At 37.9% G+C, this 25,930-nt stretch overlaps 1 protein-coding gene across 5 annotated transcripts; it reads left to right on the forward strand.

Moving 5' to 3' along the window:
- Nucleotides 1–258: 258 nt before the first annotated feature.
- On the forward strand, nt 259–25,081 carry LOC102693347 (sodium/hydrogen exchanger 9B2). Of its 5 annotated transcripts, none has more exons than XM_015345249.2 (13): nt 259–730; nt 3,336–3,448; nt 4,870–5,065; nt 5,897–6,067; nt 8,352–8,494; nt 12,444–12,571; nt 13,732–13,907; nt 16,356–16,462; nt 18,011–18,160; nt 18,700–18,808; nt 19,776–19,912; nt 21,036–21,243; nt 22,525–25,081. In XM_015345249.2, exons 1-13 carry the CDS (start codon nt 577–579, stop codon nt 22,581–22,583), a joined length of 1,851 nt encoding a protein of 616 aa, XP_015200735.2. In that variant the 5' UTR covers nt 259–576; the 3' UTR covers nt 22,584–25,081. The 5 variants fall into 5 exon arrangements, with proteins under 5 accessions (XP_015200735.2, XP_006629911.2, XP_015200734.2 ...); XM_006629848.3 differs by having other exon boundaries at nt 3,353–3,448; XM_015345248.2 differs by having other exon boundaries at nt 260–730; nt 3,273–3,448.
- Nucleotides 25,082–25,930: the final 849 nt, after the last annotated feature.

Genomic DNA, 25,930 nt, shown 5'->3' on the forward strand with positions numbered 1-25,930 from the left:
CACTAAGATCACCCCAGGTCTCAGGATGGATGCAGTGGTGACAGTTGATTATGATGAACACTCATGTGCTGACAATGGTACATGGCACCAGCAGAATGGCCCCCAACAAAGATCCACCCTGTCCATGCAGGCAGTTGGAGAGAGGACCACAAGTTGACTTTCCACTCACTCGCTGCCTGACTTCTATAGTATAAAGACAAAGTGCAGATCATGAGAGGCTGAAAACTGCACTCGCAATGTGAGTGTGATTCACATCCATAGTGGAAGAAAAGTGAAATGCATGCGCACAACAGCAGCCACCGCTAACTCAATGCAGTAATAATAAAATTCAGTCCAGTCTATATTTCTCAAAGCAGACCAGGAAGTGAGGGGGATGTTTATTCCCAGTCCATCTGCTCCCAATTCATTGCCTCTTTAAATATAAGCAGCCCAGAGACCTCATCAAAGTACCATTAATGAAAGCCTTTATTTCCAATAGATAGGACTATTGAAAGTGTGGTTGTCATTTAAACATGAATTGTCTTAGCGGAAAATATTGCAAACAGAATTTATTTTTTCTCCTGCTATTATTATGGAATGGGATTAAGAATCAGGAGACTTTCAGTACGTATCTCAGCTGACACCCTGACTCATGTTTCAAGAAAGAAGCTCTTCACCTTGAATTTGTCACAAAAACAGCAGCTGTGCACACATTGGATAACACACACCGATCTTGCTGAAGTTCTCAGGGGTAAATCTATTCTTAATACATTTTCTAAATTGATTTGTTTTCACAGTGTGTCATCGATTTGTATATAACTTAACATTCTGAATCTTTAATCATTTATATCTTATGTAATTGTTCCTGAAATCTAATTGCACGTTTTGTGTGTTATCAATGCTTTCTCACAACTTGTTTTAAAATATACTTCAATGCATTGAAGACTTTGACGGTCAATTATACATACTGATAATATTCAAAGCTGTTGGAGGATTTTTCTAAAAACTAACACATTTTATTTAAAAGTAAAATAATAATGTAAATTCCAATAAAAAAAGCAGCTAAAGAGTTGAAAATCTTTCATTTCAGTAAAAGGTCTTAAAGGAACTATTTATTTATGCCTTTGTCAGTTTGTTTCTTCCGATCATTTACAAAGACAAACGAGAATTAAACTTAATAAATACTTAAGTTTATAAATACTTATTTTAAGTAAAAGTTTGGAAAGTTAAACTGAATATTAAAAAAAAAACATCTGGATAGTCATTGTAAGGGTTGAACTTCCCACTATTTTCTCTAGTCTTCGAACTCTGAGCTGCTCATAGTTGGCCAGCAGTAATGTTCGCGTCGTTTGCTTATTGTGAAATCCGCTATTTTGGCTGGGTGCCGGTGGTTCATATTGTTAATGAAATAATGGACCGCTTCGTTATAGGAAATGAATGGGTATTTTCAGACTTATTTGTTGGTTTTATGTCATGATCATTAATATGTTATATATAAAATATGGATTTAACCTATGGTATCCTATAAAGTCTTGCCCCTGGACTTTTAACTACTGTACAGTATGTAATAGAGGACTGGCAGAAATGTAAGTACCCAACCTACAATACCTCACTTCACACACCCTTTACATGCTCTTGGTAAAAATTTGTCTTTTGATGTCGTGCTCCTTCGTCTTCCTCTTCATAAAAAAAATGTGCTTAGAGAAATGTGCCGAGTCCATGCGTGGTGTTGGTTCGTTGGGTTTTAGTCTAAAAATTTTGATTCGATTGATTTGGGTGTTAGAGAAACCTGTAAGTAATGACTAATTATTTAAAATCATTTCAAAATAATGCAGGAATTGGAGAATAATGATAACAAGGCTTGGTTGTAGGGATTAGATTGTGAAACACAATTTCTTGTGTCCGTGATTAGTACATAGTCATTTATAGCAACAGGAGTTACAGTAACACCATGTAGAGACTCTGCCCATGAGAAACAGAAACATTGAACATAGCGGGTAATCTTTTGTGATGATTACAAACATGTCAGCCGATCACAATCGCGTTAATCTCAGCTACAGGTGCAGGATACTGTAAATTTTGTTTCTTCAGGTTTTGTTCCTTGTAAAAAAAAATCGATTCGCCTCCTGGTGTTGTTGCGCCTCACGTGAAAAAAAAAAACTGCCTTGTGGTGTTTCTTCTACATCGGATAATCGTGGTTTAACGCAGACTTGAATTTTAAAACGTTATCAAGTTTCTAACACATATGTGTGTTCAGCATATGAAGTGTTCAAACAGAAGATGATATAGTCATATTGTTCATGGAGCTTTCTCATCATTTAAAAAAAAACTTAAGATTGTGATGAAAAAACTTTGCAACGTAACAACCAGTTTAGAAAAGAAAAATCAACTTTCCAGGCATATACAGTATCATCCTTGTCATTCTAAAATTAGCATCCCTCTAGTGCAAAATGTTTCCTCTGTACTACTTTTCTATGATGGTACAGTACCAGACCTGTGTCTGCACCTACAGTACCTGTGTGTGCTGAGTGTGTGGTTGCACTTGATAGCTGTCAATGCTGGGTTGTACACAGTACCCGATAGTGCTTACTGTAAATGCATGTTATATGCTTATATGATATGTATGAGTCTATGGAGTGTGAGGGAGTGGGGAATATTGTCCGTTTCTTCTGAAAAGTTTTTTTTTTATTAAGTTTGTTGATTTTCCCCCGGTGTGGTATAGTTAGGAATGAGCTGCGTCAGGTTTGCTCTCCAGTCTGTCCACGTCCCTCGGCTGTGGCTTTTCCTGATCGCCTCCTAACTCCTAAATCAGAGTCTCGATGTTGTCGTGAACGAGGATGGTTTACCACTTACTCAAGCCTTTGATGTGCAGGACGGGGAAGCTTTGTGCGTGTAATTGTGTGTGCACCCTGTCGCTTGCATCAGTGCGTGTGATGTCTGGTTTTAGGGCCGGAGTGCACCTGTATCATTAGCTTGCGGAGTCTGCGTATCACCGTCGAATCTAATAAAAAGCGGGGACTTTGGCTTCAGTACGGTGGAGCATGTGTCTCACCGCGCTACGCCCATTAAATCAAACGGAGAAGAAAAGGCTGAGACTGGTCATAATGCCAGTCTGTATCAGAGGAGATTAGCAGCGGAACATATTGCATTAGAGCTTTGGCTCGTCTGCATTGAGCCATTTGGCGATCACAGGTTGGTCAGCAGTCAAATACCTTGTCATGTAATCTAGGGTAAATAGTACTGATTAAACATTACTCCGATGGCCAGGTGACGTTTTAATAATAATGCATTAGGCTCCTTCCTGGAGTATGAAAAGCACCCCCGGCAACCGATACATCGCTCCTTTGCATTTGAAGTCTCAGTATCACGACAGGCAATGGCCGGCGAGGATGCGGGTGACACGACCCGCGCTGAGGCGGACCAACAGGCGAGAGACTCGGCGGCAGCGGCGCTGGACTCGGAGACGGAGGTATTGAGAGTTTCGCAGTCGACTGTTGTACGAGTTTGCAAGAATTATTATACTCTTATAACAGCTTTCTTTTTTTTTCAGCGTGGACTAATCACGATACAATATTACACTATTATGTTGAATTATTCTTGTTGTTGTTAGTATAATTATGCTTATTATATTGGCTTGCACTTTGAACCCAGGGGTGCAAACGTAAAAATAAGCTCTAACTCCATTGTTAAACCATAAAGCTCTATAATGAGTTAGTTATTTACATATTGCAGTACCTGATTTGTATTCACATAAAAAGATTCCACTTGTGAAGATGGTCTTATTTTGTTTCTGTTGTGCACAGATTGTAGGGTTTTATAAATTAATGTTAATGTTGCTATTTAGACAAGATCTTGAAAGTCAAGAAAGAAAAGCTCTTTCTTTAGTATTTAAGTTGATTTCACAGGCCTGTTACTTTATATCATTTATGGTATTTTTTTTCTTTAAAGAGCAGGTTGTATTCTGTTTATAGTTAAAAGATAAACTGGATTCCTTTCAAACACATAGAATTAGCCAGTAGATGTATATTTTCAGAAACACGTTTACATTTTAATTCTACCTGCAGAACAATTAAGGAATTGCATGGTGGAGCAGTGGTTAGCATTGCTGTCTTGCAGTACCTAGACCCTGGGTTCAATTCTGTATCTTGTGTGCAATCTTTGTGGAGTTTGTATGTTCTGCCTGTGCTCGTATGCGTTTCCTTTGGGTCCTCTGATATCCTCCCACAGTCCAAAGACCTACTGGAAGTTTAATTGGCTTCTGGGAAAATTGGCCCTGGTGTGAGTGATTATGTCTGTTTGTGCCCTGTGATGGACTGGCCTCCCATCCAGGGTGTATCCTGCCTTGCGCCTGCTGCCTGCTGGGATAGAATCCGGCTCCCCCACAACTCTGTATTGGACGAAGCACGTTAGAAAATGGATGGTAGGAAAATGAGATGAGTTATCATTATAAAACAACAAAAGCAACTTTTCCCGACCTCCCTAACCTTACCTTTGTTCTTGACAATGTTTAAAGTTTTGAGGACCATCCAGACATAGTCTTAAAAGGCATCTCATTACTGGTTAAGTTGTACCAGTTTGCCCTGCTTTAAGAAGCCCAAAAAACCTGCAAAAGCATTCACCCACTTCCAATGATGTCCCATTTTGATCATGTTGTTTTGTAGAATTACAAATGATGCCAGCATATTTTTTGTACACTGTGTAGTGTTGGTAATGCTGGTAATTTGGTAATGCTGTTAGTTTATGTGTTGGCTTATGGCACGGTTCACTTGTTGTGTTTCATTGTCAACATAATTGAGGAGTAAATACCTCCCTTATGATGGAATGTATTGACGGTGTTGCATATATGACAATTTATTAATGGGATATATTTTGTCGTTGTTGGGCTACCAGGAGGGGGAAGTAAAGAAGGCTAATATTGGGCTGAAACGTTCTGAGAGTCCTGTAGTTATAGAGGAAACTACTTTCCTGAAAGAAGGGGTGCAAAATGTTGACCAGCCATCAGCTGAACCTGTGAAGAGCTGCTGGAGACTCAGGCAGTTCTGTGCATGTCCTCCAAGAGGGATCCTCGCTTCTATGGTAACGAAAGGTACTGTTGAACTTTTTCAGGGGGGCGTCTAGGATTATGTACTGACAAATATATATATTTAATGTTTTTGCTTGTAACAAATGTCATATGTCCATTTCAGTATATTCAATTTGGTTTGGATTAGAATTTAGAATTGCTGATCTCTGAAAAATATGTACTGTATGAAATGAGTATTTTATTTTTAACTACTTCAACAACTTACCATTTCAAGAAGAACATTTCTGTAAGAACATTTAGGGGAAAAAAAGCATTAGATTAGAATTATTAATAACATGTAGTGAAAATATGCTGTAGGAGCAGAAACATTTATAACAAAGGTTCTAAAACTTATACTTCTGCCACAATGTGTTTATACTAGCCATTGAATAAAGGCTGTGTTTTTAAATGTGGCCTTCCTTATGGAGGAAAATGTTTTAAAATTTTCAACATACCCTGAATGATGTTTTTATTTGGGCTTCAAATGTTCTAAAGATTTGAGTTTCTGTCTTCTACTCTGCTACATAAATCAATCTCATAGCATTCGAGCAACAACAATGATGTGCTTCCAAGGTTTGTAAGTGTAACCATTTAATACCTTGTGAGACGCAGGTGCATTTAGTTGTAGCCCCTAGTAGAACCGTGTTATTTCAAATATAATACGAGCTTGGTTGTAGCTGGAAACTACATATCTACATATCCATAGGGACTGAGTTGGGACCATTACACCCTTTTTACTTGACATATCAGTTCACATTAAAAACAGCTTACAGAGATAGAAAATCTGAAGGTCTTCATTTTTTATAATTATTGTATGCAAAAGACCCTTATGTGTATTACTTTAATCTATTTTAGTGTCTATGGCATTGCTGCTCTTTGGAGTGGTCTGGTCTATCACGGGCAAAGAGTGTCTGCCAGGTGGGAACCTTTTTGGGATTCTGACGCTGCTTCTGTGTGCTGTTGTCGGAGGGAAGCTGATGGGACTCGTTAAAATCCCTACTCTACCCCCCTTTCCTCCTCTCCTTGGTAAGTAGTAGAAAGATTCAAGTTTCAAATCAAATCCTCTAACCCAGGCATCTCCAACCTGTCACTCCACAGTAAGAATAAATACTGAAGGGTTCCCATTCAAACCATATGTTTAGGATCCAGAATTTGCTACATGAACTTGTCAATGGACGAGTGCTGGCAAATATTATACAAACCCACATTTATAGTTCATGCCACTTTCTGAAAGGAAAAGAAGAAACTGTAGTGTGGGTAAAAAAAATAAGCAATGTCTGGAAAATGCACAGCAAATGTTGTCATTTGTCACTGTCTAACAACAGTAAGCAGTGATTAACGATTGGGTTATGGTGATTTTATGTCTTTAAGAGGCTTAAATTTAAATTTTCCTTTAACAGTAGGTGTTGACGTTTGATTAAAATCATATGTAGAATTTTAAATTTGAATTTACTGTATGTAAACTACAGTACATCAGCTATGATGTTCAATAAATACTGTATATACACATACTCTAGCTGTACTAACAATACAACAAATTTTTTTTTCAACAATTAAATGTTTTAAATGCTTATTAAAAACTTGCTAGTTTTCATCATCAGTGTTAAAAGCTGTTAGGACTTCTTCTTTCTTACATTGCCTTGTCTCTAGGCCGTGTTCTACCTCGATATTGTGTTGTTTGTTCAGTGTGTGGCCTTTTATGTGGTAAATTGTGCTCTGTTCTGATGGTTAAAAGCAAACACTGTGAGTATTTCACTGTATGAGACAAATCAACCTGCAGTACAAGACAAATTAGAAACTTCAAAAGAATACATACTGTACCGTAAAGGCTGGACTGGGGAATATATTGTAACTACTGTACATTCCTATTATTGATGCAAAGTCTTGAGGTAGCTTTTAACAGGAGTGTAGCAGCAATACATTAAAAAATCTTTACTCAAATAATTAATGGGCATAATTTATCTGCATGGGTGGCTTGGTTGCACAGTGGTTAGTCTTGCTACCTTGCAGTGCTGGGGCCCTGGGTTCAATTCCAGATCTGCGATGCTGTCTGTGTGGAGATTGTATGTTTTCCCCGACATGCCCCGGTTTCCTCTCACAGTCCAAAGACTTACTGGTAGGGTAATTGACTGGCCTTGCTGTGAGTGCGTGCTTGTTTGTGTCTGTGCCCTGTGATGGGCTGGCATCCCATCCAGGGTGTATCTTGCCTTGAGCATGTTGACTGTCCTCCACAACCCTATACTGGATAAGAAAATTAGTGGTATTCTGTGTGATTTCTTTTACCAGGAATTTTATACTCCCTACCATTTTTCAGCATTATATACTGTTTGTATATATTCAGTTTTGTGTATTAAAGTTAATTTAAATATTTTTTGAATGTCAAGCACAGATCTTTCTGTTGATTACTTCACTCAACTAATAGAGTCACAGTTCAAACAGTCTACAGAAGGCTTCAGTCATGTAGAATGTGTCTTGTCCCGCTACATGTGGTGCATTGTGTAGTTTGTAATAGTTAAAAAAACTGCATTTCAAATTGTTATAAACATAAAGAGAAAATAATATATATGTATATATTTTGACTGCTAGTCTTTTTTTTACCATAACCTTACTTTTACTTTTTAAAATGTGATATTCTGTCTGCCAATCATATTTTAGTGCTATAACATGTTGTTTGCCAGATAAATATTTTGTTCAAGTGAGTCAGAAAAGAGAAACTGTAAAAGACACTTCCTAAATTAACAGTCACTCCCTTAATGTATTGATTTGTAAGTATCTAAACCATCAAAAAGAAATAATTCTTGTATAAACATATCAACACTTATGAGCTATTTATCTGGACATAAAAAGGAGCCATTTCAGACTGTACAAGTTTTCTTATGTTTAAAAGCAAATTTGTTTAATTGTCACAATTGTTTTTTTCTTGCGCTTTAAAAAACTGTGAATCATTCAACCACAAAGCCACTTCTCCTCTATATGTGTGTTAAAGTTTTACTTGATAATCCTTGAGGACTTTAGCCTTGTATAATAAACATTTCAATACATGCATGTGCTGTCTAGAAATCAAAGCCCGTCTGAAATTTAAATCCAGGTCGAAGTCTAGCATGAGAAATACAAAGCCATCTCTTATTTTTCTGACCACATTTTTTAGGCCCACAGTTTTTATCAATTGGAAGCTTCACATAAACGTACATGTCCATGTTTAGATATGTTTGCTCGTCTATATTATTATCTTTAATACTTTTATAGAACCACTTTCAGTGCTTGTGGTTTTGAAACTGTGTTATAATATGATGCTCCATCTTGTTTTCAGGGATGTTGCTGGCTGGCTTTCTTCTCCGCAATGTCCCAGTTGTCTCTGAGGCTGTCAACATTCATTTCCAGTGGTCTTCCTCTTTGAGGAATATTGCCCTCGCAATCATCCTGACCAGAGCAGGGCTAGGACTTGATCCACAGGTACAGTTGGCAAGGGCTAAAGATCTTTAAACTCCATGCGTCCTTCAATTCCTATAAAAATAAAGCACAGCGATGTTGCAGTAAAATTATGAGCCATTTTGTTTCTCATTTCTAATGAGTTCAGAAAAAAAACTCTTAAAACTGAAGAGGTCAACAGATTAAGTACAGTCTGCTCTTTTACAATTTGACCTGCATTTGTTAATGGTACAGCTGTTTGAGCTGTTTGATGAACTGTTATGTCCCTGCTATGTAGTTAACCCACTGATTGATAAAGGGTTTGACATTTTCTTGCCAGCAACCAATCAAATGAAATTCATGGTTGTGCAGATAATTTAGCCATTGGCCCCCCATTGACACAGTATGTGACAAAGTAATTTAAAGTAATTTAGAGTCATATATTGCATTAAACTGGTACTGCCACCATATGTGAAAGAGAGGTATAATGGATTGTGCAAATGTTTTACACATGGATATTAAGCAAAATCACAAGTAATGAGAACAGAAACATAGATGATTGAATCTTGGTACATTTCTGTTATGGGATGTGACACACTATCACATAAAAGTATAGCAAAATTAGTATCGGGTATGACCAATCTGTATTCATGAATAGACTATTAGAAGTTCTGTCGATCTACAGCTACAGCTGCAGCTACTTGGTGGTCTTGGTTGTCTTCCTGTTGACAAAATTTGTGAGTTGGTCCCTCAGATGTTTACTATTGGACTTTTTCAGGCAAAAAAAAGTTGGTGCAAGATCTCAGTATTGTTTTCTCAAAGTTCTATCATTGTAATCCAACCAGCCATGGTCTTCTGTTATTATGATTGAAATTACATTGACTTGCTGGATCAGAGAAACTGTTATCTTTTTTGTCATTGTTAATTACAAAAAAGTAAGGTTGTAAGGTTGCCCACCAAAGACAATATTGTCTTAAAGGAAATTCCTCCCTATATCCTCAGAAAGGTGACTTTAGGCATAACACTCATCATGACATCTTCACACCTCGTCTTTCTTAAGAAACAATGTTCATTAATGAATAAACAACTCCACCAGGCAGTGCTGCCTAATCAGGAGGTTTTTGACCCATAATTTCATTTTTTCAGCTCTAGGTGTTATCCTTGTCTGTAAATGATTTCACAGATGTATCAAACAGTTGTGAAAGTTCCAGGTCAGTATGGTGATACTCTGCCTTGAACCTTGCCTGTCCCCTACAGTGCCCTGGACTGATTTTGACAGATGCTTAGACATCTTGTTTTGATCTATTTTAACTCAAATACCATGGTAAAGGTATTTTTATAACAACAAATTTGGAGGTCTCCCACTTCATCTGCAAGATGCCACAACTAATGAGTACAGAAAGGAACCAGGCCATTGGGATGATGGTGCTGCAGTGTTGCAACATCTTAATGTCCTCCCATTTCAGGTCTGTTAGACAGTGTTAGGAAGACTGGTATCGCTATCGATTGTCCTTTAGTATTGACATGTCGTGATACACCTCTTGTCACAGTGGCAGGATGGGTCCAGGACAATAGCTGTGGCAGATGCTCTTATTGGAACTTTGAACAAACAATTTTGTGACAGAACTATCTCAGGATGTCTGACAGACAGGTTTGCGTTGCTCTAGGCCTTATCACGGCTTACACATCAACATAGACTTTCTAGGCAACGTAAGTCAGCAAAAGGAGGTAGTGTTAGTTGCAGGAGGTGAGAAGATACTATTTGCTTTGGCAAACTGAAGATTAAAACGATTCCCCTGAGGACGACAATTTACATAAAACTGTGTTGTTGAACAAGATGGTTTTAGTAGATGTGAAGCTTCGGTGTAAGGAATATTTAATACTAAATTCTAATCCAAACCTTTGGCTGTGGAAAATAGTGTCATTCCTCAGTGTTGTTTCAAACATGGCAGTGTTCTCTCACGCCACAGCCAGGACTACAATGAAGTTTCTTTGAGCACACACAGTTCCAGTGTCAGATTAACCTTCGTAATTGCCCAGCATTAACCCATTTGAAACCCAAGTGTGAGGAGTTGGGTTATCAGCATCACCACTGCTAGTCATGTAGTTGGCACTGGCCTTGCAACATTGTTATACAGCTGACCTACAAACTTATAATGTAATTTATAATGTATCATAAATGTTAGACATGTCAGAGCACAAGATCATCACACGCTTTACTTGAAATTATTCATCACTGCGTGTTTTCAGTTTTCACAAGGGTGGGCAGTGGTCATTTCGGCCGTCCCATGAAAGGTGTCAGAGGGACACAAAGTTTCATTTCTCCCCTGGAATTGTGTTTATGTGTCTATGAAATATATGTGTTATGAAGCTGTGGCAGGAGAACAATATGGGCAGGAGAGAACTGTAAATTCACGTAGCTGTGGTATAGTTTTAAAAGTACTCTCCATGAGAAATACTTGAAGGGCACATCTAGGCTTTGAATTTGTGTTCAAGTAAAAGGGTTAAAATGGAAGTGGATTGTTGAGGACGGCAGAGTTAGGAGAAACCAGTTATTGATGCCTTTAATAAAAACCTTCCCACATGCATTGCACATAAAGAGAATTTATCAGGTTGTATTTGGTACACTTTAGTGTTGTACATGTATACTGTATTTAGTAAATGTGATGACGAGTAAAGTAAAACAATGATAGGTCTGAAGGATAAGAGTGATATTTCTCGTTTGTTTTTTGATAAGTACAAAAAATGCCTCAGTGTATTATTTTATTCACTGTGTAAATACTATGTCTGAAGTAGTGGTTATGGTATTAAAAAAGCAAGAAATAAATGAGCATGACTTTAATTATTTGAAGACCTGTATTTTACAATAACCGATCTGTTGTTTAGAAGTGTCACAATCATTATAATTTTCTTGTGGTTTCAAAAAACATCAAAGGGTGTTTTACTCTTGACCGCTATGAAGTCATTTATAATAGTATGCCTCCTAGGGTTTTGTCAAATAGCCAAGACGTCTATTAGCTAAGAAGTCTGTGTCACTCAAAAGACCTATTTGTAACAATACTTTACAAGCCTTTGTCTAGACTACTGCCCAAGGACCTTTATGATTGACGAGGAGTTTCTAAAATAGTCCTTTGGAATAAGCATTTCATTTTTAGGTTAAACGGATCACTAAACCAATTTAACAAAACAATTTAGTTTAGTATAGTTTGGTATATAATTATAATTTTAGTATAGATTGATTATTTATTCATACATTTTGTACGCCAAAAGGAAACATTCTTCCAGAGCTTCATTGCGGTGTAAAAATGAAAAAATCTAGTGGCAAAATGTGAAGTTACATTATATTCAATGTGTTTTCAGAGGTCCTTTTTAGCACTTATAACAGAAATCCAAGAAAAAATAAGCCCATAAACCCCATTTCACTAGGGTATCAAGTAACCCCCTGGTTTGGTTTGGCATAGAGGGGCTCTCATTAGCTCATCCTTTATAGACAGACTCATCTCTCAAACCATATTAAAGCCAAACAGCAATAAAAATATTATCGGTATTATACATACATTCCCTGAGTTTGCCTGTAACTACTGCATTTGAATGTAAAGCTTCGATCCATCTGTTTTCTAACAGCTCTATCCCATACAGGGTCACGGAGGAGCCAGACCCTATCCTGGCAAGCAATGGGCACAAGACGGGGTACACCCTGGATACGCCAGTCCACACACAGACACAGACACTCACACACTGACAAACACTCCTAGAAGCAAATTAACTTCCCAGTCTGTCTTTGTAGCATGGGAGGAAATGGGAGCACCAGAGCAAACCCACTTGAATAGAGGGAGAACATACAAACTCCACACAGATGGCACCCCAGGTGCTGAACCCGGGGCTCCAGCACTGTGAGGCAGCAATACTAACCACTGTCAACCATGCCTCCCCAGTGCAAAAAATTGTGCCACTGTTATTTGTATTTTTGATTATTGTTAATGTTCTTTTTCAGGCTCTTAAAAAACTGAAAGCAGTGTGCTTACGGCTCGCAATGGGACCCTGTACAATAGAGGCGTGTTCCGTGGCCATCCTCAGTCACTTCATGATGAATCTGCCTTGGATCTGGGGGTTCATCTTGGGGTAAGAAAAGACAAGCCATCTTTACTTTTTTCACATGGCAAAGAAGGGAAAAGATGTTACATGGGCGGAGCCCGAATTAGTTTGTCTAGTGGACCCTATGCAGTTGTTTTTTTGAAGTCGTGGATCTGAGTATAAATAGTAACAGGAACGGTAAGTCCTATTCAGCTAAGTAAGTACTTATCCAAGAGCCGTAACTCTTCACTCTTCTGAAGTCAGGGGAGAAGCCTTGTCCAAGAACGAGAACCACATGCAGGTTAAGTCTTCAGGGAACGCAGGAAGTGTAGCTCACTAGGGTAACCCAATACTGAGCACTGAAGCTACTGCAAGTAACCCTAATGTATCCTAGAGCTGGGGGTGTATGGTGGTGAACAGAAAAGCTGATTGGGTAACTAGCCCTAAGGTCTATGCCTTCTCAAATTGACTAAGGTAGAGGTACTGTATGTCTCTGGTTGGGGGAGGCTGATACCTTAACAAAAGACATGTTTTTAGCTATGCTTTTTTTCAGGTTTTACTATTTAGTTTCCTAAATGTGTTTTTGGCCATCATAAAATAGGTTGTAGTGTAGATTGTTTTGATGAAGCAGAAATACTGTACCATGGATTGCTTTGGGTTCAGGCGGCAGTTGGAGAAAGCTTATCAAAAGGTCTGAGATACACATGACCTGCACCTATCTTGTTTTTAAAGTTTTCAACTTTTAAATCTGAAGGGAAGCAAAATAAGTTACAATGAGATATAATGAGAAGCTTACACATAAGAGTCTGATGTTTTTTCCTGTATAGTGATGTAACTCATTTACACCCTCAAAGCAACTATATACACTTGAGCAGTTTATAGAATGGCAACTTCATTGATGAAAATGGTATGGTACAGTGAGAGCTACTGTATGTTGTGATATTATATCAGTGTCATATCATGTAAAACTTTTCAATTACTGTTTGTCCTTCTCAACAAGACACAGAAAATATATGGGGATACGTTTACAGTACATTTATTAAATTTGATAGCAGATTTCTGAAGAGGCTTGGTTCACAGAAGGCTTGGTTCCTGAACCATCCTCCTGTGCCTGGTGCATCCTGAACCTGTAGTACACAATGTGCACTCCCAGACACGGCACAGTCCCTTAAGAGCATCACCCTGACTTAAAGCCGTCCCATGTCCAGGTTTGTTTTAGGCGCTGTGTCTCCAGCTGTGGTGGTCCCCTCCATGTTGCTTTTACAAAAGCAGGGTTACGGCGTTGAGCAGGGCATTCCCACACTTCTGATGGCGGCGGGCAGCTTTGATGACATCCTGGCCATCACTGGATTCACAACCTGTATGGGGATGGCATTCTCTACCGGTAAGGACAGCCCAACACTGATTTCACACCCTGCAAAATTTCAAATATGTTCCAGCACATAGAGTATGGTTTTGGTTCTGTTCTTCATGCCACAGAAGGCATAAGCCCACAAAAAACTGCACATATCTTCCAGAGTAATTACTTTTGCATTGGGTTTCTAGAATGTAAACTAAAATGCAAATAATTCCATTTTTATTAGAAAATTCCCATTCGGTGTAGAGTTTCAAGAAAATATTAAATGTGACAACGCCTAAGACTAGATAACTAAACTAAAACTAAATATTCTTTTAAGAATATGAAGAAGAGTGAAATACATAGGAGCTGATGTTCTCTTAACATGTGCACTTTTCTCAGAGGCATTTCAGTACTAGTTAAAGAACCTCTCTCGTTATTGCATCAATTATATTGTAAATGGAATTTCATTAGTGAAAGAACGTTGCCGTTAATAATAAGGTACACACGAACATTGAGCCACCAGCACCATTATACTGTACCTCAGATAGAGTAAATTGCTTCACCAGTTAAATTAACGGGATATATTAAGAAGATTTTAGATTTTACAAGCCCTGAGTTAAATTTATCTACACCCCTACTCATACTAACAATGCCTGTACTGTCCAGGTAGTCGGGACCTCGATTTAACATCTCATTTCAAGGACAGCGCCCCCTGTTGCACAGTGTCCCCAGTCACCAGGCTGGTTAGGAAATTCTGGTTCAGAGAGGTCATAGGGTCTGTTCTGCCAATTTAAAAATAACTCTAATCTCCTCAGCAAACCTTTTTTTTAAATCATTAAATCATAGGTAAAAGTATTGTGGTATTGTGGCTATTAGTTACATACTAGAGCAAAAAGCTCATTTGTTATAGTTATTACAATACCTTGAGTCAGATTTATAGAAGAGGGATACCTGTGATTGCTAATTTTTGGTATATTAAGGGAACATGAGATTAAATGTTAATAATTTTAAAGGAGAAAAATACAAATTAAACAATCAAAAAGCCAGCCTTCCAATAATATTAAAAATATCAAAATAATGCCGTACAGTATGTTGCACCAGACACAATAAAATCACAAGCAAGCCTGACTCTCTATATTAATTTTATATTCATGTTATCTGTTGTCATTCATTAACAATTTTAAGATAAATGCCACACATACAGACAATAAAAAATAAAGTATTATAACTTATTCAGAGATTGTAGTTGCGATCATGACTTTCTCAATGTACCATACTTCCACCTAGTGGTATGTTAATGCAAATGAAGTAAATAGCTCCAGTATAGAGGATCCTGTAGTCACATGTGTGTATATAGCTCCAGTTTCTTCCTACAGTCCAAAAACTTACTGGTAGGATAATTAGCTTCTATGAAAATTGGCCCTTGTGTGAGTGTGTCCAAGGCTGTATTATCCAATAGGCACAGTAGGCACTGTACCTAGGGCCTATAAACTAAAAGGCATATGAAAAAAATATTTGCCAATGTTTTTTTTAGTTGTATGATAAAAAGTGTAACAAAGATCTCTTCTTGAATAAATAATAGATAGCAAGATTAGGCGACCTGAAAAAACAACATTCAGGATAATTTCGATAACTAAATTTCCCACAGAATTACGTAGATACACACATAAACATGCATCAACCAACAGGCCTGTGAAACAGAAGTAGAACTACAAGGACCTTAATCCAGCCCCAGGGACCACACACAAGGCAGGAACACAGGGACAATTTAGAGATGCCAGTTAACCTAGTCAACGTGTCTTTGGAAGGTGTCAGGAAAGCATAGCACACAGAAAAAACCCACCCACAAACAGGAAAAAACATGCAACTCCCAGACAGAATCCGCCCCAGTCCAGAATCAGACTTGATCCCTAGAAGCTATGAGGCACCAAAGCCAATTAGCAAACCGCTGTGCCGGCCTTTTTACACATATTATCTACTGTTATATCAGGAACTGACTCAGTTTCAGTTTTAGTCAGCAGTGAAATGTAGTTGAACAGTATGAAGACATTTTTGTCTTTTCAGTTCTCTTTTTGTGTACAGATATTCTCAGAAAGAAAACCAGATGTAAACATTCTCACACTGCAGCTCATTATGAGGGTAGAGTTACTGAATATTTTCAGGGTTTGATGTTTGAAATGACATTTTGTGGAAACTGCGTTCCTGCTCCCTCCCAGACATGACAGGACAAGCTCTGAATTCATATTTCTTCTAGAAAAACTGCTTTCTGACCATGGTTGAAGCACAACTGAGGGCAAAGGTCCTGGTTAGTTCAGGTTTATCTTTCATCACTCTTTTGGAAAAGTCAGCAAGCTTTTAGTTTTGGGAGTTTGTTTAAACACAAGCCTTACACTGTGTGTCCTTCCTGGTTTTCCTGAGGTCGCTTCAAGGTGTTGGAGTCTGTACCCACTATTGTCTTTGTCCTTTTGCATTCTTCCTGGGCTTCTTGTGCAGGATCCACCATATACAATGTCTTCAGAGGGATCATGGAAGTGGCCGGAGGAATAATCGCTGGAGTGGTTTTGGGCTTTTTTATTCGTTTTTTCCCTAGCAAAGACCAGGTAAACTTCCGTGCTATAATGACAAACAAATCTCGTGTTGTTCCTTTTCCTTTTCAAATGTCAGTTGTTTTTTTACTCCCACCCAATTTGAAATAGCAAGTGGAGTGGGTTTTGTTCTCCAAACCCTGTGAAACCTCTATAAGGAGAGAATGAGGAAGCGTAGACACAGTCCTCCTGCCTGCTCCCACTTTCAATTCCCTTGTCTTTCCACACGTCACAGGAAACGCAACTCCGGGCTGTTCAGCAGGTTCAGCACCAGTGTTCAGTTCAGAAACACGGCTGTCACTTCTCAAGCTTGTGAGAGGCTGTGGGTGGCGCTGTCCCATGCTCTCATCAGCAGTGCTCAGCCAGCTATGAGCCGGCCCTTGGAGAATCCCAGTCACAGCCGGCCAGAGTGACATGGCCAGAGCTCGAATGTGTGATGCAAGAGCTCGACATGTGCTCAGGCGAGGATTTCTGCTGGTTGAGCCTTTCAGGAAGGCGCCTTTCAAGTATTACTTTAAAGTCATTTACATTGCCCATAGGAATCATTTTGTTCATTTCAGTTACTGTCAAGGGAAGATCAGCCTTGCTGCATCATCAATGGATCAAATTTATAGTTTCAGAAACAGATATAACCCAGATAGGTAAAACTTAATTTCGCCATTACATTTTTTAAATAATCAAAAAATAAAATAAAAATTAATTAACCTGTGATAAGATGATGTTACTGTGTATTTAGAAGGTGTGGGATTAACCTTTGGATGTTGTTACAAACACTGCATGTGTTTGAAAAAGTTTCCAATTTGTTTTTCTTAATGTCATGGATGCAGTATACTATACACCTAATTCCAGTGTCTTCAATAGCTTTATCTACTACCTCAAAATGACTAAAGGGGGCTTAGAGGCCTTTTACTGACACATTCATGCTTTTTAAAAGACAGTTTTATTAGTCTCCAGCAACTCTATGTAGTTCCGAAGATTTATCTTTCTTGTGTAACGTGAAGAGAATCTGTCGTAAAAGCATATTGTTTTAAGTTTTTAGGCTGAAAAAGTAGACGAGCAATTTGTTGGTGCTAGCTGACGTAAACCTACTGTATGATCTAAGTCTGAGACAGCAGCATATGTGTTTTTTACTAAACTGTGAGCCACCTCATGGTGTGACTGGGGTGAGAACTGAATGCTGACCCCTGGCCTAAAATGTTCAGAAAAGTGAGAAAGTGACTGGAGCGATTGAGCAAGAATACACGACCTTGGCTCTTACATCTTCATTCTGTTGCAGGATTTGTAGCTCAATTAGTTTCTTATTTAATTAAAGGACTCTTAATCATTTGATCATGCTTATAATGATCACTGAAAACATTTCTTAAGGAAAAAACGGCTTGTGATATGAAAGAGTCAGTTAACCCCTTGGACAGAGACAAAAGGGCTTCGCTCTGAGTCCATCTCGTCTTCCATCTTGAAGTCCAACAATTAGTCATAATTGAAGCAAAACAAAGCTCTTGCCATGATAACATGAAGCAGGTTAGGCTGTGTGCCTTCTTTAATTCTGTTTTTCTTTTCTTTTAGAAAGACCTAGTGATGAAGAGGTCTTTCCTGCTCCTGGGCCTGTCCGTCTTTGCTGTCTTTGGCAGTCATGTTATTGGGTTTCCTGGTTCTGGAGGCCTGTGTACCCTCGTGATGGCGTTTCTGGCAGGCATGGGTTGGGCGGATTCCAAGGTCAGTGGGCCAGTTAGTGAAGTAGCAGCTTATCTTGGTTTCCCTGGGAGGTGTTCTTCCCGTTTAGGGTGCGTCTGACTTGACCTCTGTGATTTAAACCCTTTATCCAATGCAGGAGTGTCTGAGCAGTGACATAACATTTATGGAAAACCTGGCTGTGCCACTATTGGCAGTGTCAGTGGACACCTTTGATGACAGTACCTTCTGGTGTGTGCTGTCATATGTTCCCCATGGTCTCATTGGTATATGGACCAAATTGTATTGTTCTATAATGCATAAATGTTGCAATACAATGGCATAAGTCTATAAAGGAAATCTGAAAATGTATTTTAAATTGCAGATTAAAACTGGTCATTTGCAACTTTCTTATACTGACTAGTTGATGATGATGTTTCTTCTGAAGGAATAACTTTATTGTTTTGTATTTCATTTTGGCTGGTTTAGATATCAGTTTTTTAATTTATTTTTATATGAAATTGCTTGGTCATCTGCTGCATCTACAGTGGCTTTCATTTTTCCATTTAATCTCATTTGAGCAGGGTGCTGTGGAGAATGTTGTTGGAAGGGCCTGGGACATCTTCCAACCACTTCTTTTTGGTCTAATTGGAGCAGAAATATCTGTGTCTTCCCTAAATCCGAATACAGTAGGTAAGATTTGTTTCCTGTTACGTACTTTTCTGCCAGAAAATGTGAATTATTAAGGCTTGATTCTCTTAGAAAATGAGAATATTTAAAGTTCAAGTACTGTATATAAAGAAGTGTTTGAATCCGAGCACAGTATTATAATGAAGGAAGAATGTATTATCATAAACATTCTAGGCCATGGAAAATGTAAACAACCTGAAAGACTGTAGATTCACAGGCCAGGAAAAATCACAGAAAGAGACAAAAGAGAAATAGAAGATGACCAAAGAAATAAACATCTATGAAAACTAATTAAAAGGTAATGACAAAATGGATATAATAAGAATAGAACATCTGTTAGAGGAGGTCGTTTAGCCCATATAGCTCATTTGGTTTGGGGTAGGTAATTCATCTGAGGATCTGATCCAGCCATTTTCTGAAAGAAGCCAGAGTATCAGCTTTAACAGCTTGACATCATGGCTTGTTCCTGACTCACACAACCCTTTTGTGTAAAGAAGATCTTCCTGTTCTTAATTGTGCTTCTACTTGTGTAATCTGGTTCATGTTTCACTGTTGATCCTGAAGAAGTCAACTTTGTTACAATGTGAATACCTTTGAGGATGTAGCAAACTTGAATGAAGTCCTCTTTTAGTCTTTTCTGTTTGAGGCTAAGACTAAAATTTTTTTGACAGATTCAAAAGCAATTGAAGAGAGTCCATCTTGTCTTCCACTTTGAAGTCTAACTAGTCATCAGTGAAGTGAAACAAAGCTGTTACTATGGTTACAGTATGCAGGTCAGGCTATGTGACTTTTTAATTCTGTTTAGAGTGCTCTATCCAGCTGTTTAACTTGTTATTGTTAAGGCTCAGTATTATAAATAGGACTGGATGCCCAGGACATCTCAGGAGTGTTGTACTTCTTAAATATCCTTAAATATCCCCAGTGTATTTTCTTTGCTTGTGCCTCTAATTCACATCCACTGTCTTCTCAGGTCTTGGTGTGGCCACCTTGTCCATTGGTGTGGTAGTGCGTGTTCTGTTCACATTTATTATGGTGACGTTTGCTGGGTTTAACATCAAGGAGAAGGTGTTTGTTTCCCTAGCCTGGATGCCTAAAGCAACTGTTCAGGTATAAACCATTTAGTATATAAAGATTATCCTTTACTCATTAAAAAAATAATCAATGTCAAATTAATATGTTGTCTACTATTCATCTTAGTCTGATTAAAAAAATATGTATAAAGAATGAGCTAGATATGTTAATTATAATAAGGATGTGTTAGTGCAACACAAAGGTGGAGCTGACTTTAAGAGTAGTGTGTGGCTTTCCATGAGGGTCAATCTTCAGTGTTTCAATGCGGAAGCCAGTATGTGTTTGAAGCATGTTAAGCTCTGGAATACTATTAAGAATAAAATACAGAAATAAAAAGAATTGATCACCAAGAGTAGCAGCATGGAGGAATGGTGGCCAGTATTGCTGCCTCTCCGTTCTGGGGCCTGGGGTGCTATCTGCGTAGAGTTTGCATGTTCTGTCTGTGTTTGCATGGGTTTCCTCCAGGTGTTCCAGTTCCCTTCCACAGCCCTCCCAAAGACATACTGGTAGGGTAATTGGCTTCTGGATAGACTGGCCCTGGTATAAGTGTTTGCCCTGCAATAGACTGGCATCCCATCCAAGGTGTTCCCTGAATTGTGCCTGCTGGTTGCTGAGATAGGCTCCAGCTCCCCCACAGCCCTGAATTGGATGAGGACACTATGGTGGCGCAGTGGTTAGCATTGATGCTTTACAACGCTGGGGCCCTGGGTTCAATTATTGGGGTACTATCTGTGTGGAGTTCCTAGGTTCTTCCCTTGTTCACATTGCTTTCCTCCACGTTTCCTCCCATTGTCAAAAGATGACATACCAGTATGTTAATTGGCTTCAGGAAAATTGGCTGTGGTCAGAGTGTGTATGTGTGTGACCTGTGCTGGGCTGACATCCTGCCTGTCCTGTCTTGTACCCTTTGCTTGCCCGGATAGTCCCTCTCTCCCCCTGTGACCCTGTACTAGATAAAGCAGTGCAGAAAATATTTGGATGCATGATCACCACCAAAAACTTTGGTTAGCAGTGGGCATTCAAAGGGGGGAAAGTAATCTGGTGCTATCGATGGCACCTAGTTCATGATGCCTGACAGTGAATGCTGTTTGAATTGAGTACAGGAGTGAATAGAAATGTCATTTGTAAAAAGCACGTATGCAAAATGTCATGTCTGCAGGCTGCTATTGGTTCAGTTGCCCTGGACACTGCCAGAGCTAAACAGGATCCAGTGCTGGAGAAGTATGGAATGGATGTCCTCACTGTGGCCTTCCTGGCTATCCTGATCACGGCACCGATAGGAGCGCTAGTCATCGGGCTGACTGGACCAAGGCTGCTGCAGAGTCCTAGGGCGGCTCCCAAAGAGAACGGGGAAGCAGGTGAAGCAGGTGAGGCTCCCTAGGGACAGGCGCTTTGTTTCCATCTGATACCAGCTCCAGATTTTGCATGTTTCTTTGAGGTTTCTGTTTACCGAAGCGTTCTGCTGGCAAGAACGACAGAGCAGAACTTCTGTGGAAGTTAAATTCTAGGTTAGCTCGCAGGGCCAAGTAATGCTTTGTAAGTATTTGTAATCTTATCATTTAAGTGAATTGTATTCTAATTCCTTGTTTTTAATTGTGCTACTTTTGATATCTCTTTTTCTTGTTAGCTTTTTTTTCCCCTTCTTATGGTAAAGCACTTTTGGTAGCTACTTTTAAAGGTGCCATATAAAATAAAATATTATTATTTTTAAATTTTGCAGTTCTGTTTTCCAGATAATACACAAGTTCCTAGATATTTTTTATCAATTATTTCATTTGTTCTTGGACTATGTGGCTAAAGTAACACAAGCCCATAGACCGGATAGTACCGGATACCGGAGGCTGAATTAAGTTATTGGAATAATGAAACGGAAACAGGCTAAAGAACAATGTCACCTGTCTGTTATGTTCCAGTGAGAAACTGGGTCGATCAAGACATGCGCACAAGTCACTAATATTGTTTCCTAACTGAAAGATTGCTATGGGGTTCATTAGCAGACCAGTTCTGCTCAAAATAAACTAACAGAATCATCACATGATCAGAAATAAATACTGAACATTTAAAGGCTGACATATCAGTTTCCAGGCAATGAAACTCTTAGGGCTTAATACTATATTCTTACACAATTAAATTCCTAAAATAATTTTTAAGATATATCAGGGTATATTATTATTTAAGGTGTTGTCAGCCAGATGTTATGTTAGTACATAGTGTGGAAGAAACACACAGGAAAATGGATATATATACATCTACTAGTCATAAAGAGGATTGTGTACAGGTAGTTCTCCAGTTGACACCAGATGTTCATGAGCATGGCTTTAGAAGCCATCTTTTTTCCATGGAAACTGAGATTCAATGTGTGTTACATATATATATGTATATAATATATATATTTATTTCTCATGGCCACTCCAGCACAATAAACTCTTCTGTATTATGATGGAGTACTGATGCAGGGAATGGACTTCACTGGGGCCTAACTAGTTAGTTACAGTACAGTGATGAAACCACCAACAATAACACAGCTCCCATACTGTACTCTACATTTCTTTCTGTCGGTACTAATGTGTACAGTCAAGTACAGTTCTTGACACATGTTTTCCAAGGCATTAACAATGAAATAATTTGCATTGTTTTTAAAATTTTAGGTAAATCAAAAGAGGAAGATGAACCACAACAGTCTGTGGCATACGAGAGCAGATTTTGAAGCCAGGAGGTTCACTAATGAAGTAAAGAAGCTGGATACTGTCAAGAGACTGTTAAAATCTGTGAATTGAAGTAAGAGTTGCACCACTTGCCATCCAGCCAATTGGAAATGGAAATACAGCTTTTATTTTCATGCAAAAATTATTAATGCTTGAATTTTTTTGGCATTGAATGTGATTCAGAGTTGCATCTCTGTCGTCTGACATTTTGTTTCTAAAATCATTTGTGCAACAGCTTAGTTTAGTGAATTCTTATAGTAACTGCGGTTGAGTTTACATCTTTAAGTGGGCACAATTTGTAGATGAAATTCGGTGAGATACTGTAGATTTTGAGAATTACTGCATCATGCTTAGTCACTTCAGTGAAGTGACAATTCCAGTAAGTGTCTTTTCAAGTGAAATTATATTGTCTTCAAACAGGCTACAGCCCTCCCACATATAAAATCAACAAGTGTGATTTTAATATTTATCTAGAAATGATTTCAGTCAAACACAAGCAACGTTAAAAAGACATGAAAAATGTTTGTTTCCATCTCGGGTTTCTCCAGAGATGTATGATCATACTTACAGTTATCAGTGCAGTGACTCTCAGATGTGACATTTAAATAGCAATGGGACATCAAGATGTCTCATTTTTACTGAATCTTTCCAAAAAATGACAACAAACTGAATATAATGTTTTTTGTCTCAGGAAGCAATAAATTGGTATTACACACTTAACATTTAATTATAATATGTAACTGCATGGATGTGCATCATTCTATTTTTCATGTCCTAATTGTACATTATGAATACAGTTGTAAAACATTTATGTTAAAACAAAATAATATATTTAGTAATAACAGATAGCAACTTTGAGGGTTCTATTCTAAAATTAATTTTGCGTGTAAAATGAAAATGTCACAAGATTACACTGTTGGTATGCTATATGACAAAAAAGGCCCGCAAAAAACAGCTATTATAAGCATATTACCTAAAGAAGTCATTAAGACTTAATGTTTCTCAAAGGCTGTAGAAAACGACATTGTAGCAGTTTTTAAGGGGATCACAGACTAAAAAAAATTGTGATCAATAAAAAAATAAAAGGAGTTGATACTTGGTTGAGTTTATAACAGAAGTTCAGGGGGAAGGTTAGATCCTAATCGAATATACTTCTGCTCGCCTACATATATGTTTCACACCCAGGTCTTCCGTTTGCATATCTCTGTCACATCCCCCCAGCACCCAAACTACACCCTTGCAGCAGCTCCTTAGCTCATTCCTCGCAATAGTGAGGGGGGTTTGGGAAGTCTATTCTCATAGCTGTCACACTAAATACTCACAATATGTTCCGTCCCTCTATCTCATTCATTAGGATCTAACCAAACTACAACTACTGAGGTTTTCTTAGAAAATATAAAACAGATCATAATTTGAATTGCTCTACATGAAGATCTGATCTTTCAAGATTTCCCTTCTATGTTTAACTTGCAGGAAAAAGTATTATTTAAAATACATATAATAAGAAAATGAGTTTCTCTTTTGGAATAAATGTAAAAAGTGGTCAACTATACTGCAAACTGCCATATTACAACCACAAGATTGAGTGATTTATTTCAGGGTCTTTGCTTATGAACAGGATAATATGTTTGCAATAGTCCAGTAATAAAACAGATTTGTGTGTATATGTCTAAATAATGTACTTGCTGTATTATTGAAAGTTACATTTGTATATATTTTTGTACTTGGAATTTTAATCTATTTCAATAAACTATTTCTCCCATCATTATAATTATTTTCTAGCTACATATACAGTACCTTTGACATATGACAGCATAGAAACATTTGACTCTTGACTTTACTTTCCCAAATTAATCTAACATTATTATTTTAGAAGCTCTGAGCATTTCAAATGGCATTTATTTGTTTTGTACACTCCAGCATTTTACTTACTGGAGTTCATACCTGTGAAATGCATTTTCCACTTATCTGTCCATTTTCTAACCACTTAATCCAGTTTAGGTTTGTTGGGTAGACAGAGCCTGTTCAAGCAGACAATTATGATATAACATGATGTGGAGACCTTGTAAATATCCGAAACATGTGTTGAAATCCAAAGAAAAAGAAAACCATTTGGGTGTTTAGTAATATAGATGCATGTTTCCTGATTAAACACATGGCATACTGAACCAGAGAAATGTGCTCATGGTTGTTCAGTAGTTCAGTTAATTGTTACCTGTTTTAATTATTGACTCTCCTTTTTAGTTTGAATATGTTTGAATATGTTCATTAGAGCTCAAAGAGCAGATAATTACAGGTGGTTTGAAGTCTTTCAACTTAATCAACTTTTTACTTTAAATATTTTGTAAATCATTCTTGTATGAAAAATATATAGCCTCTATATGACCTATCTTTAGTATAATTGTTTTCTGAATGGAATGTTGTTTAATGCTGTGTTTTAGTTGGGATATGCATAAGGTTCAGAGCTTTAAATATAAATAAAGGTGAATTTTTAAAATAATTGATCACTGTTTTGTAATTCAATTCAAGTTAATTCAACCATTTACTTTCCACATTTGTGGTGTTTCACACTTAAAGCATTTTGCAAGCTTAAGTTTGACTTCAACGGGAGGGGATATTTATGTTAGGCACAAAGTTTGGATTTTTTCTCTATGTAAATGATTTGATTACACAGGATTGTAAACTGCTTATTTTCCTAAACATGATACAGTTCCTAAATATAATCATTATCAGAAACGGATTCAAAAGGTGTTTTTGTATGTAACAAAGTGTGATGCAATGGAAAACATGAAAAGTGAAAAAGACATACTTTATCATGTCTGCAGTAATCATGTAGCATCTACCACGATGCTTGATGTAGCCTGAAAGTAATATTCATGAGGTGTCTGGACCTGAAAATTACATAGCCTACAAGCCTCACTAAAATAATTCACTACTGCTTCTGCTACACTCTGCGCATTCCTGTAAAAAAACCAGATGTACACAGTTCATACATGGTACATACAGTAGTACCATGGTTATAGCTCTCCTATAATTCCTGGCAGAGTTACACACAATTAATGCAAACTTGTCTTGGAAACATTAACATGACGACGGTTACATCCTGACACTCTGTTTTCAAAAGCATATCTTCACAGTCATATTTTGAATATTTATACATCAAAATGAAAATACATGTAAATGCATGTACATTTGACAAAATTTGATATCCTGATAACTTCTGGCTGGGAATAAAATACCCAAATAAACAAACAGAACTTGAATGGAGGTTTGTTCTTACACCTCCTGAACAAACACGTTTGAGGCAATGTAAAGAGGAACCAAACAATAGGATGCAAAATTATCAGTA

This window comes from Lepisosteus oculatus, chromosome 1, assembly GCF_040954835.1.
Source record: "Lepisosteus oculatus isolate fLepOcu1 chromosome 1, fLepOcu1.hap2, whole genome shotgun sequence".
Lineage (NCBI taxonomy): Eukaryota > Metazoa > Chordata > Actinopteri > Semionotiformes > Lepisosteidae > Lepisosteus > Lepisosteus oculatus.